A 16,658-nucleotide genomic window follows, 5' to 3' on the forward strand; every position below is an offset into this window, starting at 1 on the left:
GCCGGCAGCCCCGCGGGGAGCCACCGATCCTTTTACTTTATTTCTCAGTGGCTGCAAACAACGAGGGCTGGATTTCAGCCTCGTTAATCCTGGTAATTGTCTGAAGAGTTAACGCTTCAGCTCGTGCTGTGCGAATTCGCACTTATCTTTTGCTTGTGCCTCTTTGCTTTGGTGCTCCCGGAGTGATGCACCAGACACCAAACCCTTCTCCCCAGCCCATCGCCCCTCCTGCCCGTGCAAAGACCCTCGGCGAAAACCCAGCCACCTCCCCGGCAGCTCTGCAGCCGCTTAAATCACCGCTTTGGACCCAAAAGGCAGAACAGGTTACGCACCAGGTAGGCACAAAATGCGTCCAGATATTGAGGGTTTCGTTGGTCATCTGGAAGACGCTGAGCAGACAGTCCGTCGCAGAGCTCCGCGGGTGGCGGTACCCGAAGAGGATGCCCTGCTCCTGGTACTCCTGCGGAGACAGGAGGGGAAAGCGCTGCGCTGCCCAGCACCGCGTGCAGCGTGCCGGGCGCCGAGTCCTGCAAAAGCACCAGCTGCGAAGCTTCCCGGAGCAGGATGAGCAATTCGGAGCGCCCCAAGGAAAGGAGAAGGACACGTTTCAGGGTGCAGGAACCTGCTGCGAAGGAAGCAGCAGGTCCATCCGTGGGAGATGGTCCCAAGGGAGGGGAAAGCACTGCTAAATGCGGCAGGGTATTTCCCTGAGCCTGGCGGGGCTGAGAGCTGGCAGCACGTCCCGGATGCTGCTGCGGTGGAAACCCGGCTCTCCCCTGCCAGGACAGCCCGTCCCCGGGGAATTAGGGGCCTCTCGAGCGACGGGTGCCCTCACTGAGTCACTCCGGACGCAGCTTGCAGAAGTGCCAGGGGACCTGTCAGCCCAAACCCCCCCCCAGTACTTTAGGGCATCCTTAAAAAGAAGCTTTTTCCAAAAAAAGACTTTACTCTTTTTTGGGGGCCTCCAATGGGACATCGCCTGCGGTTTGCAGCACCGCCCCAAGCCTCCCCTTCCGCTGCCCCTCTGCGGTGTGCGAGCAGCGCCCGGGAGGGGCAGTTCGGCTCCCCAGGCGCAAAGGCACCGGTGACCCCCCAGGCACGCTGCTCCCATCGCCAGCACCCGAAACCCATTGAGTTTCCAGCAAAAAGAAATATATATAGATCTTTCTCCAAGGAAGAGGTGAGCACAAGAACTTGCCTTGCAAACTTTCCCCCATGACACGTCTGGGGCATTTGGTTAGCTAAATGAGAAACCTTTCTTGGTTACATTAAAAGACTCCTTTTAACCCTGCTTTTGACCCAAAGCAAACCACAAGGAAGTCCGAGGTATTTTCACTTCTCTTTTTAAACCTTAGCAAACTATAGGAAAAGCTGGACCGTCAAAATATTTTATCGTATTTCTCAGAATCTCTCTTCCTAACAGGAAGCCTTAGAGCTGTGTTACAGCATCTTCTCCGCGCGCCGGGCAGCTCCGCACTCACCTGGGGCACCTGGCTGCTGCTGAGCAGCCGGGGCAGCTTGAGGCTCAGCATCGCGCGGCGCTGCGGGATCTGGCTCGGGCTCCGGCTCCGGCTCCGCGGGGCGGTTTGCAGCTCCGCCGCCCGGCACTGCCGCTCACGCACCACCCGGCTGCATTTCCACCATGCAGCCCCCGGCTCTCGGCCCCCCGACGCCGGGCTCCGGGGCGCCGCGTTGCCTCTCTATCTGCAAAACGAAGGCGAAAGAAGTGAGTCTGCACCAGCACCGCGCGGGAGCCGGGCCCGGAGCGGAGCGGCCGCGAGGAAGCTCCCAGCACTGCTCGAGCGAAGCCGGCAGCCGAGCCCCCGCGCTGCCCCGTCCGCGCAGGGCGGCCCAGGAGGGAGCCGCGCGACGGGGAGGAGGCCTGAGCTGCTTCGTGCAAGATCAGCTATAAATAAATGATCGCACAGTTATTTCTCGTATAAATAAACTCACTAAAACAAGCATCCCACCATCCGCACGCCAGCGGAGCTAGACACAAAAACTTGCTGCTTGCTTTCTGGTTTTTCCAGGTCGCAGTCGCCGCTGCTGCAGAGACCTGGCACCGCTCCCGCGGGCTGTGGCTTCGGTGGACCGGGGCGCAGGGCACCCCGACGGGCACGTTTGCACCCCCCGGGCTGCTGAGAGGCGTTTGCAAACCTCTCAGCAGCGGGAAAGAGCCCTGCAGACCGCCTTGGAGCAGTCTCGAGCTGAGCTCAGTCCTGAGACCGGGCTCGAGCACGCCGCTGCTCCTGCACAGAGAGCTGCCAGCAGCGTCCCGGGTGACGCCCGCGCCGTCCTTCCCTCTCGCCCCGAACCCACCCGCTCCCGTGCGCGGGGGTCCCGCGGGCCGGCGCCCCTCGCCCCGCTCGTGCCTCCTACCTTGCAGCGCGGCCGCGCAGCTCCGGCGCATGGGCACCGGCTCCCGGCGAGGAGGAAGCGGCCGCGGGGCGGTTAACCTGGGGGAGAAAACCAGCGAGGCAGGAAAGCGATAACCCGGCGTAGAGCAGGATTGGAAATGCCTCTGGTTAAAGATTACACTTAAACCAGGATCTTTTTTGTGGCTGTTGCGCTGCAAATGCTGCCACGGTTGCGAGGAGCTGCAGCCAGCCGGGGTCCCTGGTGACTCCCCTGTTTTCCGCGGTGGAGAGAGGGGTTCGGTCCCGCGACGGACCCGCGCGAGCCTGCGGGAGGTCACGGAGCTGGGTCTCGCCTTGTCTGCTCGGCTCCCCGGGAGACGGGACGGCCCGGCCCGGAGCGGAGCCGGTCGCTATCAGCAGGGCATGCCTGCTGCAGGCACGCATGGGCGCGACGACAGCCCAGAATAAAAATACTTTCGCTTATCTCGGCGCACGCAGAGCGGTCACGCCGGCTCTTGGCTGAGGCTGGCGGGTGGTGCAGGAGTGCCGGCCCCCAAAAACAGGGTTAGTGCAAGGGCAAACCAGACGCCTGCTCCCGCGATGTCCTGCCCCACGTCCCCAGCCCGCGCCGCCGTTGCAGCCACATGGGACACGCGCTGCACGGGACCGGGCACCACGGAGAGCGTCTACCTGCAAACCCGCAGCTTCCCCGAGCGGCAGCAGGCATGCGGACACGGGCAAAGGGGCTGCAGAGCAACAGCACGCTGGTGCATTGCAGGAACGACCTGAAAAGCAAGGGCGGCAGCGGAGCTCCCCGCTCCACCAGGGCCACTTGAGCCGGGGGCACGGCCCAGCGCGACCCGTGCTGCTCCCACCGCCCCGCTTTTCCCCGCTGCTGCACCATGCACGTTGCCCCGACCGCGGTGGCCGCTGCGGTCGCCTCTCCTGCAGCCGTGTACCTCCGTGCGAAGGTGCAGCCGGGGCAACAGGTCCCACAGGGACACAGCTTCCCCCGCACCCTCTCCAGAGGCACATCTTCAGCACCAGCTGCACCGGCAGCGCGGCCGGAGCCGGAGTGCGGCGGTGCACAGCAGCGTATTCCGATGGAAGAAAAATATCTTAACTGTTAATTATTAACTTTTACGAGTTGCTCATGCTGGTAGAGGAGAGAGACTTGTTAACCTTCAAAACCGGCGGCCAGGCTCCTTGGAGGACTCGCCCGTGGCGGTGGCACCGCGGGACGTGCCGCATCGCTCCTGGCAGGACGGCGAGCAGGGTTATCGCAGCAGCTATCGTTTGCTCAAGCTCTGGTACAAGCGGGCAATTTCATGCATGTGCATGTTAAAGCTTTCCAAAATCGGCGCAGCTCAGGCACGTGCCGGAGCCCTTTGCGCTTTGAGCCGTCCTGCTCCGGAGGCGGCTGCGTTCCAGCCCTGCTTGCAGAGCACCCGGGAGCGCAGGCTGCCGTGAACGGCAAGGCTCTCGCAGACGCTAGTACGGCACGAGCATATGGAAAAACCCACCTTGCAGACGGTATCAAGGTGCTGTCCTCGCTGCACGCAGCTCCTTCTCGAGCTCAGCCTTTCTTGGCACGCGTGGAGAAGCTCGGAGCTCCCCGCGCGCTCCTTCGACACGCGTGCACGAGCCCGGGCTGCCCCGGGAGCACGGCGAGCAGCCGGGCAGCAGCGTGCTCGCAGCACTGCGCCCAGGAGCGGGCGGCAGGCTCGGCTCCCGCCGGCAGCGTTACTCATCCGTGTGCAAACAGGGAGCACGTGGGGCCGGCGGCCGGGCGCTGGCGGGGCGTGCACGGGCCCATGAGCCGCCCCGGAGGCTCGGCAGCAGCCCGGGGCCGGGGCGCAGCGGGGAGGGCAGGGAGCTCCGCCGCGGCCCTGCTGCAGCCCCGGGCCAGGGCGAGGACGCGCCGAGGCTGGGAGCAGGGGTCGTGTTTGAGTGCAACAGGAAAAACCGAACACGACAAAACCGGACACAACCGCGGCCAAAGCGCATGGGATTGCGCTCTGCGTGGGGCTCAGCGCGGCTTTGAGGAAGCAGAACGAGGGCAGGAAAAAATATTAACTCAGAGGCTGCCCCGTGCACCTCCAGCTCCCGGCTGAGCACCGGAAAAACCGCGGACTCGCTCGGCTGTCTCCAAGGAGACTGCAAAGTTAGAGCGTCACGTCCAGCGAGGGAGGTGCCGCGCGCTGGGGACGGTCCTGGCATCGCTGCTCCGGAGCGGTCCAGCCCCGATCCGGCCCAAACCGAAAGAAAATCACTCCCTTTTTAGCAATCGCAGCAGCTCCCGGCAGTCTCAGAGGAGGAACCCGGAGGAGAGAAAACTGTTGGAAACTGGGAAAACGAGCAGAGCGACCGCGTGCACGCAGCCCGCCCCGAGCAGCGGGACCCGCCGCGCTGCAGCCCCCGAACCCCAGCACGTCCCCCCTTCTCCCCTTCGGCAAAGCCCCTATTGCAGCTCCGGCAGCTATGAGCAGTGTGTTTCACAATATTTGAATATAGCATCAGATTAAGAACCTTAAATCGTTGGAGAGCGATACAAGGTCATTACTCTCGTATTACTAAGTACTTAGAGAACCCCGCTGCATCTAGGCACAATGCATTATTCACAGATCACGGGGAGAAGAAATAATGGTCATTTTAAATCAGGGATCATGAATATGCAACAGTAGCCCGGACCTTAATCACAAAGGAAAATATCTTGACATGAATTTGTAAGCGTAAGCATGTTAACCCTCCGTTGCCAGCTCTGCAGCACGGCTCTCCTGGGGATGACGAGCTCCCAGGGCTTGCGTTGCCGCTTTTTCACCCTTAAACCTCGGGTGGAGGGATAAGGAGCCTGCAACACCGCTGGGATTTCCCTTTTTGGTGCATTTCCATCACGGGGATGTGCGCGGCGGTTGTCCGGAGCTGCAGTTTTGAACTGCCCCGGCAGCACCGTGCTGGCTGCGAGAGCAGCGTGCAGCCCCACGCCGCAGCTCGCCGGATCCAGCGTCGCCGCGACCTGCTCGCTGCAAACCCGCGGCCCCGCCGGCAACGTGAACCCGGGGCCGATAAGCACCGATACTGAGTCACGGGGGAAAAATGCAGCCGCGCAGCCGGGGCGGGTCGGCAGGCGCCAGCACGGCCCGTCCTCACCCCGCGGCGGCTGCCGGGCCCTGCCGTGACGGCCGCCCCGCCGGTCTCGCTCCTCCGGTCGGGGAGGCTTCGCGGGGGACGCGGTGGGACCCCAGGGCATCCGGGCGCCGGCCGGGACCCCTCGGCAGCTCCCCCGGAGACGCCGCTGCTCTGCAGGCAGCAGGGACGAGCTGCGTAACTCGGGGCTGATCCCTGCGCCTTTTAAGTAGCTCTGAAGCAAAAGGGCAGAAATCACCCAGGGACCAAAAATAAAATCATGCATGGACCAAAAAACATCCCCCCCAGCCAAGGGGCAGCCGCGCAGCGCTGCACGGGGAAGCGCCGGCTGCCGAGCTCGGCCCCGCAGCAGAGAGGAGCCCGGCAGCGCCGGCACTTCCCAACCCGCGGAAGCGGCTGCTCCCGGCCGCGGTGAGTCAGGGGGACGCGGAGGCAGCCGCCGGCCAGCGGAAAGCCTTGCTCACCCTCGGGAGTGGGCTGACGCGAGGCTCCGCGTATAAACACCCGGTTTGTTTGGATTAACAAAATAAAGCCACCCACAAACAGCAAAGGGAACGGGGTTTCGTCCCAACGCTGCCAAGACGCGGGGCCGGACTGCAGGTATTCCGGCGTCCGTGATGCATTTAAGGCTCACGCCGCGTTTCCCCCCTTGCTGGTGAACTGGCCCCGTGCCTGGCCCCGTGCCAGGGCCATGCGCACATCTGTGCCCAGCTGTGGTCCAGGGGCCGGCTTTGCTCCGGGCTGCCCTGGTAAACAGTCACCAACTTCACAGGCTGGGAATTTGTCCAGGGCGCAGATCCCAGCCCCCCGGGGGCTCAGATCCCCTCCCCGGGGTGCAGACCCTGCAGCTCCCATCCACAGGGTGCAGATCCCACAGATCCCAGCCCTGGGGTGCAGATCTGGCAGATCCCATGCCCAGGGCACACATCCCACAGAGCCCATCCCTAGGGGGCAAATCCCACAGATCCATCCCTGGGACACAGAGCCCATCCCTACCAGGCAGTTCCCACAGATCCTGGCCCCAGGGTGAAGATCCCACAGGTCTGTCCCCGGGGCACGGATCTCAACCCCCCCAGGCGTACAGCAAACAGCAGGAAAATGCTGGTTTTCCGCCCACTGCTGACATTTTGCACAGGTTTTAAACCATTTCCCGTGCTTCCGTCTCCATCCAGCTCTTTCCACCTCCGAGCGGTTCCCGGATGATTTCCCGGCAGCCCCCCTGCCCCTCGCCCGCTCGGCTGGGGGGAGCCGCGACGGCAGGAGCCGCCCCGCCAGCGATCACCCTCCGGCAGTGGGTTTTCCCGCAGGCTCTGCCGGGTCGCACGTCTCCTCCCGCGGTGGCCGAGACGCAGATTTATTCCACTTACCCTCCTGCCTGCCCGGGTTTATGAGCCGCTGCCGCCCAAACGAGCCGGAAACCTGCTGCTGCGCCGTAATGAACCACCGAAAAACTTGCAGGTGACTCCGGTGATTTTTCCACAGCCGGTGACACAAACCCACCAAACCGTTCAGGCCGGTGCCCCGTTCATCAGCGCCGGCAGCGGTGCTTTGCCGTGCACCAACGGGAGCGACGCGATCGCTATCTTAGCGCTCACGCCGCACCGGGGCCTCGACGCCGCTCCCGGCTGCAGGACCTCATTCCTACCAAGCCCACATGTTTTGCCGGCAGCCGACTGGTCGCGGTGCTTCGTGTTTGGGGTGATGGGCTGCAAACCGGCGGGAGCCCCCGGCACCGCGGGGCTGAAGGCAGCGGCCGGTGAGCCGCGGGGCAGCTGCAAAGCAGCAGCGAGCACGAAGCAGCTGCGCGCTGCAGCCAGCGCTGCTCCCTGGGGCCGAGCCGCCGGCAAGCGGCCTTTCCTGCAGCTGTGCATGCGGCAGCTCTGGGAACGGCCGCGCCGAGCCCCTGGGGGCTGCATCGCGAAGCCATGGGGTCCGGGGGGTGCGACTTCCCCGGCAGCCTGCCGCAAGCCGAAGCGCGACAGCAAGCCCCGGCTGGCTCCAGCAGCAGGCCATGCTCCGGCTGCCACGGACATTCAAAGCCGCCCAGCTTCCCGCCTCGGCCGCGCTCTTCCCGAGGTCGGTGAAAAGCCGGAGAGGATGAAAAATGGAAAATCAGCACTGGAGCCTCGGCTGGGTGCTGCTCCCCTGGTCCCTCTTTGACGGAGTCACACAGGTGAGCCCGGTGCCGGGGTTTGGGGCAGCGACCCCCCCGGGACACCCCTGCGGATACGCAGCCCCAGCTCCCAGATGTGCATGCCTGCACCATGCAGATGTGCACAGCCGCTCCCGGATGTGCACGTAAACAAATCCCCGCAGATGTGCGCAGCCAGCCCCAGATGTGCACGTAAACAAATTCCGGCAGACGTGCACGTCCACCAACTGTCACCCGACGTGCGGACACCCCCCCCCCCCGTGCGGACGCAGCCATCCACCGCTCAATGTGCGCAAACAGCCCCCGCAAGTGCACACGTCCACTCCCAGATGTGCGCGTAAACAAACCCCTGCACACGTGCACAGCCACATCCAGATGTGCCCAGGCAAGCAGCCCCTGGAGGTGCCTCACCTCCCAGATGTGCAGAGCCGCACCCCTGCAGATGTGCGCCTGGCCGGGGGCCTGTCCTACCTGCCGCCACGCTGTGCTCGCATGCCAGCTCCGGGCACAGCAACGGCTCCCGCGGCTTCTCCTTTTGGAGCTTGCTCCTTCCCTCCGTCCCGCGGCTCATCCAGCCGGCGCTTGCCAGCGCAGCAGTCTGCTTTGATCCCTTTCTATATCTTGCTTTACTTCTGCCAGGACAGCAAGAGCACACAGGGATCCCCGGACAGGGAGCGTCTTTGCCGAGCTGTGGACAAACAGCTGTCGTCAAAAAATGACTCAGACGGGAGATGCCGGGGCTCAGCCTAACGCCAAATTTAGACTGGTCTACAAACTCCTGTCGGCTCGAGCTAAAGCCAGGCCGGGGTGCTTAAACGCCAGCACCCACAGCGAGCCCCAGGCCACGGCAATCGCAGGCTGCGGCAGCCGCGGAGCAGGTCACGGCTCCCGTGGGAGGGAGGCACTTCCCCGCGCCGGCAGCTCCCGCGGCCCTGCTTCGACTTTTGCACGTGTGAGTATTTGCCATGTGGAGACAGAGACTGAAAACGCAGCGAAATTTGGGGACAGAGCCTTGGGAGTGGGCATAGCGCCGCACAGCCCCTGCAATGGGTTTCTGGCTCCAGCCTGCCTTAATTAATATTTTTAATCACAAAATGAATGGGCGACAAGTTCTGCTTACGGGGCACGTCAGACCGAGGAATGCACCAGTGCAGGTACTGCTGTTGGATTTATGGAGGAGCTACAGGTGAGGGGACGCAGCCGCGATCACGAGCCGCTGCTGGCCGTGCGGCTTCTCCCCGCTTCCCGGGAGGAGGCTGCAGGCAGGGGGGGAATCGGCTCTGGAAAAGCCGTGGGACGGACGCGGGTGGCGGCGAGAAGCCGTCCCCAGGGCCGCTGCAGGAGTGGTGCCGGGGAAGACGCTGCCCGCAAGCCACGTCCACCCGCAGCAGATGCAAACGGGGCCCCGTGTGCCACTGTCCCGCGGGCACGACCCCGGCACCGCAGGGGAACGCACAGGCATTGCTGCAGGGACATGCACGACCCCGACGCTGCAAGGGAACGCATGCACAGTGCTGCAGGGGAATGCACAAGCCTGGCACTGGGGAGCTAGGCACCGCTTTCGCCTCCCGCTCCCTCTCCCCGCTCCTTCGGCAGCGCTTCGGCTGCTCTCTCGCCTGCCCACGCGTGCGATGCTCCCGCGAGGTGCCGAGGCCCAGCTGGCTCCCCATTTGCACTACATAAATAAGGTTTAATGCACTAAAGAGACCAATACAGAGCATTAATATTTAATTCGCTCTAAGCAGCTCATCTCTCGGTTAAGCACGCGGCAGCCGAGCCCGAGGTCCCCGAGCAGCGGAAAGCGGCAGTTTACCACCAGCTGCTGCTGCCGACCTTTGAGTGCTCAAACAAGGCCCAGGGAAAACGAAAAGATACTATGGAATAGCAGGGCGTTCGATAAGATCCAGCCAAGCCCCGCTAGTGCTTGGATAATGCAGGAATTTTGGAAGAAAGCCTCCTAAGGATCGAGTTAACGGGGGAGGCTGAGCCCCCCACTGCGGGAGGGGGCTTCGCAGCAGCAAAGCCTTTGAGATGCTCCCTGCGGGCGAAGGGCTGCGAAGGCCCCGCGGTGCCGCTGGCTGACGCGGCACGTTGCAGGGCACCGGGCAGACGTGGGTTCGAGCCCCGGCGCCGGAGGCAGCGGGGAGGCCGGGGAGCCCCGTGGTGCAGCTCAGGCACCGGGGGGGCTGCAGGGGCTTGGAAACCCTCCGCCCGCCCGGCTGCGGAGATGCTTGAAGGGATGCAACAGCCCCCGCTCCTGCAGTGCCTGCAAACTGGAGAGGGCTGGGGAGAATGGGAAACGCTGTGTTAATTCAGAGGAAAGAAAAGCACTTGCTTTCCTGCACCCTCCCCCTTGCACTAGCCCCCGGCTTGCGCCGTGGGAGCAGGGGGTCACAGCAGCCCCATCGTGCTGCAGTACCATGTGGCTTCTGCTTTGCAGGTCTCTCCAAACACGTCTGCATTTTGGGACACGTTTTTCTACCGGAGTGAGCAGCCAGCCCTCCCGAAAAGCCCCGCTGGGACCCGCAGCAGCCCCGATCTCACAGCCGCCCCACGGCACAGCGCGTGCTCCGCAGCCGCCCCACGGGGCTCCCGCTCCCCCGTGGGAGCTGCGGCTCCCCAGAGCTCCCCGCAAGGGCCACTTTTCTCCCGCTCCCGGATCTGGCCCTCCCAGTGCTGCGGACAGGCCCTCAACGCGTTTCCAGTTTCCTATTTGCAAAGATCTCCAGAGGTACGTCACCTTCCCATGCAGCCCGGCGTGTGCCGCGATACGCTGAGCATGCAACAGTGCTGTTAATTAAAATCCAAATTCCCAGCGACGTGGAGGGAGCCGCTGACTCCCGATGTCACTGCCCGGGGGCCAGGGGATGCGGGACGGCCGCGCAAGCACGGTGCTGCTGCCCGGGCACTGCTGGGGACAGTGAGGCCACCGCGCACCCGGGCACCGGTGCCCGAGGAAGCCCCGCGCGCACAACGAGCCCGTTTCCGAGCATCCTCAAAGCCTCTTTTCACACCCCAAATGCTTTTGCCGAGATTTACTTACAAACAGGCATCTGCTTTTGCGTTGGCAGCTCCGGCGGCCGCGGGACTTGGGTCGTGGGAGGAAGCGCCGTGGCCGTGCGCCAGCTCCCAGCCCCGGTGGGGCCCGAGCGCCCGGCGCGGGGCAGAGTCGGCCCGTTTGCACAGCGGTCCACGCGGTCCGCGGCCGGGGAACCTGCCCGCCTCCACTTTGTGCTTCCCGGGGGGATGCAGAAAGGAGGCAGCCAGTCACACCTCGACAGGGTGACAGAAAGCCACTAAAGCATGATGAATCCACGCAGAAGGGAGGGCCTTAGGGCAGTGCCAGCGTTTAAGCGCAGCAAGGCAGTCAGGCCAAGCTTACAGACAGGGAGAAGCCTCTAGGATGGCGTTTGCGCCGGCGGAGCAGGACCGGGAGCAGAGCGGCGGAGGGCACCGGAGGGAGCAACGTCTCCTCTCACCGCAGCCCTCCGGAGGCTGGACGAGGGCTATTCAGCAGGTTGCTTGGAGATACAAATTCAACAAGATGAGCTATTAAAATATTTACTGTCCTAAAGATTCAAGATTGTGAGCGCCAGGATGCTTTTCGCATTTGCACTTCACCATAGCAAAACTCAACCTTGTTTAAATACACTAAAATGCTGAGCACTTGGCATTTAAATAGCGCCTTCCATTTTTGGAAGAAGATTAGTAAATTATAGAAGCAGCTCTTTAGCATTCAGGAAGCGTAGGGCGTACATGGGAGTTATCAATCATCCTAGGCAGATGGTAAATGTATCTCCTTTCACCACAAACTGAGCAGCAAACATTCAAATTCATCACCAAGACAACATATTTAAATCCACTTCTATTTTCAATTCATACATTTTTAACAAACTGCTAAGTAATGAAAATCAATATTTTCATCCAAAGAGAAAGCCCTGGAAGCTCTGCCCAGCGGTGGGATGTCTCCTGCACACCTCAGCCGCACCAAGGGACTCGAGGCACCGCGCAGTGACATGCTCTGTGCGGGTCACGTCTACAGCTGAGGAGGCACCACCTTTCCACGGACCAGGAAAGGATCTCCAATTTAACTGCACTTACCTGCCAAGGTGGGAAGCATCACTCCAGCCCCGGAATGGGCACACCGAGGTGGCCTCCCCCCATTTTTGTTGAATTTGGATAGAGAGCAGGACCTGCGCGTTCTCAGCTGAAAACAGGAGTGAAGCGACTAACGCCCTTCCTGCAGAGATCCCTACGGTCTCAACCGACCATCTCCTGTGGCAGGATATTTGTCTAGTGACTAGCTAAGATCATTACAAAAACTGTATAGACCCAAAATTAGATAGATTTTGCAGAAATGACTCACATTGGCAACACACTGCATGAACTCTACTGGAGAAGACAGAGAATATACATCCATGAAAAGGCAGACATAAGATACCCCAAATCACCAAACTCATAACACTTATAGAAATACCATTTTTTCATCTTATTTTGCAGCAACAACCTTCTAGAATTCTCTAAAAGGAGGTATCTCAAAAACCATTAAGAGTCGTCCCAGCCAGCTTGTACTTATCTGCAGCCACATGTAGGCGAGATGCTATCAACCAGTGTAATGAAAACACCCCACACCGGTCTTAAGATAAAAAAAATTTATTTTACAATTTTATAAAGCAGCTTTACATTAAGCACAAATGTTGATCCATTTACTTTGTATATAAACATAGTAGAACCTTTCCCTCTGCAAAAAGTCATGTCTTGCTGTATATAAAACTAACGTGCACATTGTGCTTAAACTGCAAAGTCTGTACAGCTTTACAAAGGACTACCCTTCACAAGGGCATCCTGTAAACAATTTATTGCATATTTAACACATGGTGTATATCCCACATGTAAAAATGTAGAAAAAATAAAGTACAATTACACGGTGAATGAAAATAGCAGCTTTGAGTGAATGTCTTGCACAATGGCCAAGGAAAACAGCACTGCCACACTTCTACAGTTGTGCTTGTGTGTCACTGGTTTGCATATACCCATGCGCGCTACGGTTCCAATGAATGCTATATGTACAGTAAAAGCCTCATGGAAAGATTACACGGATCTTAGTCGCTAAGATCTTTGTCGATTTGAAGACTGAAAAGCAAAGGAATAAAAGATGAGTGAATTCAATGAAGTTATGGGCACCAATGTCCAAAATCCTCTTCCACGGCACAATTCTATTAAAAAAAACACAACAGGAGAAAACCCCCACACTAATTCATTTCCACAGCCTCTGATGGTGGGTTGGTTTAATTTATGCATGTGCAAAGGTCAACAAAAATGCAATCAGGATATTAAGGATAAGATGGTCCGACATGATGTTCTCCGCTGGCGTTGCCAACCTCTGCTTCTGAACCAAGCTACCCACCAGCTACTGGGCTGATCCTAATGAAAGGCTGGAAGAGCACCGTCACCTTTAAGCTGTCCTTAAAACAAGAGGAAACTGTGGCCTCATTAAGGCACTGATACTGTCTCTAGAGCAATACCGAAATGTTTGCTGAATCAAAAGTGGGCAAAAGATGGAGGAAACATGCAGGAGAAAGATGTTTGTTTGCAATAAGGACCAGTTATTTGTGAAGGAAGCATGTGTGTGCGCGTGTGTGTGTGTGCGTACGTGTGTGTGTGTGCGTGAAAAAATTCATCTCTGCTAACTTTGGTATTGAAATTTCTCCTGTGGCATTCACTTTTCATATGAATTGATACGATCATACCATGTGTTTGCAAAGATCAAGTAATTACAAAGCTGTTTCATATATCTGTGAGAAATAAAAAAAAATGCAGTTAAAAAAAAGAAAATCAAGATGTGCACTGTCCATGTGCCCAGCTTTTCTGTGGTTTGAACGGACTCTGTCCTCAGTATGAACATCTTAAGCTTAAGCCACACCTAGAACATACAACATGTACTAGGATCAGTGGGAAAAAAAAGAAAAAAAGAAAAAAAGCTCATACATGTCCTTCTCACGTTGGTAAACGTTTGCAGCTGTAGAGTCCAGGACTCGGAGAACAAACCTCGGCATGCATGAACAGAGCTGATCACCCAGTATTCCCTGCGCTACCAGATTAAGCAAGATTGGTCTAGCGACACAATTGATTGGTTTTATTTTTCTGGATCAACCAGGAACCTACACGTTGAAAAGGCAGACTAATGCTTGGTGGAAAGGACTTGGAGACATGAGGAAGAAACCCGGCGACTCCCTTCACGTCACACCCGCCCCGTGCAAGCGTCCGGGGCCGGAGGTGTTCGGTTATTGCACAGATACCCTCGCTCGCCCGCCAGAACCGCGGAGGCAAAACACGCCGAGGAGACCGGTGTCCTGGGGATAACAACCCTTAAGCGATGCGTTGGACTTCAGTCAGAGGCAAAACTTAATATTATGATATAAGTGGAGCTAGGAAGCCCTATGGGGTCATTTTAATTTTTAAAATGCTTGATATTCGTAAAGCGGGTTAAAAATGAAAACCGCCATAGGAAAACATTAATTAACTCAAATGACATTTTCTGCGCGCGACTCAGCCTCAGCTCCGTGTCACCTTCGGGATTTAATACGAGTCCCTCAGAGAACGACGTCGCCAATGCTTGCAGACACTCCTCCGATGGGGTGGAAAATACAGTACGGAACAGGGGCCCCACACCGGGGGACCGCAGCTACGGGGCGGGCGGTGACACTAGCAAACCTCACCCGTGACCGGGAATTTGGCTGCCCGGACGGGACGGGACGGGACGGGACAGGCGGCCCGTTTGCAGGCTCTGTGCAGCCGGCGAGCCTCGCGGCGTTGTGCTTACCTAACGTGACCGAGAAGCCTCCACGCTGACTATGTGGTTTCCGCTTACACAGCTTTAAAGAAAACATACAGTTTAAGTATCTCAATATATAGAATTAAAAAAATTGCGTATTTTTCACCTCGAGAAAAGAATCCATATAAAAAGAAACACCTTTAAAAAGATACACTGTCCACTATCCAGGCTACAAGTAAATACACATTTACTGCATTACACCACATGATTTGTTACGCTGTTCCCAACATATACACACGTAACTCCATTTTAAAAGAGGCCACATACTAACTTTTCAGGCAAGTGCCGGACTTGAAAGACCTATATGGCTTCTGAAAATATTTTCCTGCAAAAAGGAAAAATAAAAATTTCCCCAGACTCGGGAGCACAAATGGGTTTTGCTTCGTGCGGCTGATTTTGCCGTGGAACACACTAGGGGCAGGGGGAAAGGGGAAGATACCAGCTTGTGTTCGGTCCTTGGACGGGACCCTGCTCCAAATCCCACCCAGCAGACCCAAATATTTTCGCTCTGGAATGCAATTGTTTCAGGAGATCAGTTTTAAGGATCACTTCATTGAAACAGTCCATAAAAATTTAGTATGCAACCTTTTAAAATGTACCTTTGCTTAGCTCTAAGGAGCCCGATCCTTCCCGCAGACAGCAGAAACAAGGGTTTTGGTTGTAAGCTCTAGTTGTGCTTTGCCCTGCCGCCTCTTAGGTAGCTCTTCCACCTCTTGACGAACTCTTTGAAAACGGGGGACTCGTCTATGGTGCTGAGCAGCTGGAGCTGGTTTATGTGGGTGGTGTGATAGTCCCAGCGGGCCAGGTTGGGAGCGGTGCCGAGCATGAAGTGCCGCAGGTCGTAGATGGTTCCTGAGCCGGTGTCGTAGAGGGGGAGCATGGCCTTCAGCGACTCCATGCCCCGCTCGTAGAGGAGCCTTGCCTCCTTCCCCAGCTTCTCCCCCGCCGTCTCCTTCAGGTCGTAGAGCCCGATTAAAGAGTACATGAAGCCATTGAGAACGAAGGAGCTGGGAGAGGTGGGGTACTCCTCGTACCAGTCGTGCCTGCTCATGAACACCGCCTTGACCCCGTGCTGCTCCGACGGGAGCTTGTAAGGTGCCGTTGCCCGTAAAGCTGAGTTGAGGAACACGTGGTCCTTGGTCAGCAGGTAAGCCCTGACGAGCGTGGAGATGGCCTGCCCTTGTGCCATGGCAGAATACCAGCCCGGGTCCAGGGATTTAAAGCCTTCCCCCAGCTTCCGCGTCACCATGATGGGCCAGCCCCCCTTCTCGTCCTGGTTCCTCACCAGCCAACTGCTCGCAGCAAAAAAGGCTGCCATGTGAGCGGTGGCCGAGATAGTGACGTTGTCGATGAAGCCCTTCCCCTTCGCCACCAGCCTCACCACTTTCTTGGGCATTATTTTTGTCTGCTTTACAGCTTTTGTGTTGGAGAGACCAACACCCTTTCGCAGGTCAGTCACCAGGTCTCTCGTGACCGTACTCCAACTAGTCCTAGGCCCAATGCCATAGTAGACGTCTCTGTCCTTAAAAGCTATCAGCTGAGTGTTGGAGACATAGTGTACTGTGAAGAGCTGGTTTTTCTCTGTCGTCTCGAGAACCACAGAAATGCTCCCATTTGTTATGAATTTGAGATCAAAAGAAATAATAAAATCTCTACTGTTCCCAAGCTGCAGAGATACCCCTTCAGTATTTTCTGGAAAACAAACAAACAAAAACACCTTGTTAAGTGGTAAAGCACTCGGTTTTTTTTTTTAAATGTTCAAGATATGGAGTGTAACTTCCAGAGGTAACCGTGTCACCACACAAAATCCAATTACTTCTAGGTTAGCCAGTCAAAAATTCAAACATTCTCTTTTTTCCATATGCTATTATATATTATCTAACCATAAAACCAAATCAGCGAGTGAAAGTCAACTCTTGGGGCACCAGAAGAATCCTTTTCCGTCTTACACGGACATGTTGCCGCGCTTGCCTCGGGAGAGGAAACACCAGGCGTCTGATGAAGCACTTAGCAGAAACTTCTGCTAACACACAACAGAGCGCAACAGGCACCAGAGGAATTTGAGGGAAAGGAAAGCTGGCATGAGACAAAGGGACCAAGATGCAAAAGAGGGCAAATGGCTCATCACCATGAGCTTTGGACGTCTTTGGAAGCACTAAGCTAATCA

General features: G+C 57.9%; 2 protein-coding genes and 1 long non-coding RNA gene across 21 annotated transcripts in view; 1 reads left to right on the plus strand and 2 right to left on the minus strand.

The window, feature by feature from the left end:
• PAQR5 (progestin and adipoQ receptor family member 5) overlaps window positions 1-8,290 on the minus strand; it is an 18,565-nt gene extending 10,275 nt beyond the window's left edge. Inside the window, exons 1-4 of one of the 8 annotated variants that reach the window (XM_064517839.1) lie at window positions 8,128-8,290; window positions 2,380-2,456; window positions 1,482-1,704; window positions 333-550 (exon numbers count right to left, since the gene is read on the minus strand). In XM_064517839.1, the coding sequence (XP_064373909.1) occupies window positions 333-550; window positions 1,482-1,532 (269 nt within the window). In that variant the 5' untranslated portion in view covers window positions 1,533-1,704; window positions 2,380-2,456; window positions 8,128-8,290. Of the gene's footprint in view, window positions 1-332; window positions 551-1,481; window positions 1,705-2,379; window positions 4,737-6,871; window positions 6,938-8,127 lie in introns of those variants that run through there. The other 7 variants (XM_064517838.1, XM_064517837.1, XM_064517836.1 and 4 more) reach the window with 7 other exon arrangements.
• Window positions 7,092-12,594, plus strand: LOC135329414 (uncharacterized). Its single transcript, XR_010390897.1, has 2 exons — window positions 7,092-7,677; window positions 8,296-12,594. It is a non-coding gene; the product is annotated as an uncharacterized LOC135329414 (long non-coding RNA).
• Window positions 12,294-16,658, minus strand: part of GLCE (glucuronic acid epimerase) — a 63,115-nt gene continuing 58,750 nt past the window's right edge. For all 12 annotated transcript variants that reach the window (XM_064517833.1, XM_064517828.1, XM_064517829.1 and 9 more), the window contains one exon: window positions 12,294-16,183. In XM_064517833.1, coding sequence (XP_064373903.1) covers window positions 15,159-16,183 — 1,025 coding nt within the window. In that variant the 3' untranslated portion in view covers window positions 12,294-15,158. The remainder of the gene's footprint in view (window positions 16,184-16,658) is intronic.

This window comes from Dromaius novaehollandiae, chromosome 10 (assembly GCF_036370855.1).
Source record: "Dromaius novaehollandiae isolate bDroNov1 chromosome 10, bDroNov1.hap1, whole genome shotgun sequence".
NCBI classification, from domain to species: Eukaryota; Metazoa; Chordata; class Aves; order Casuariiformes; family Dromaiidae; genus Dromaius; species Dromaius novaehollandiae.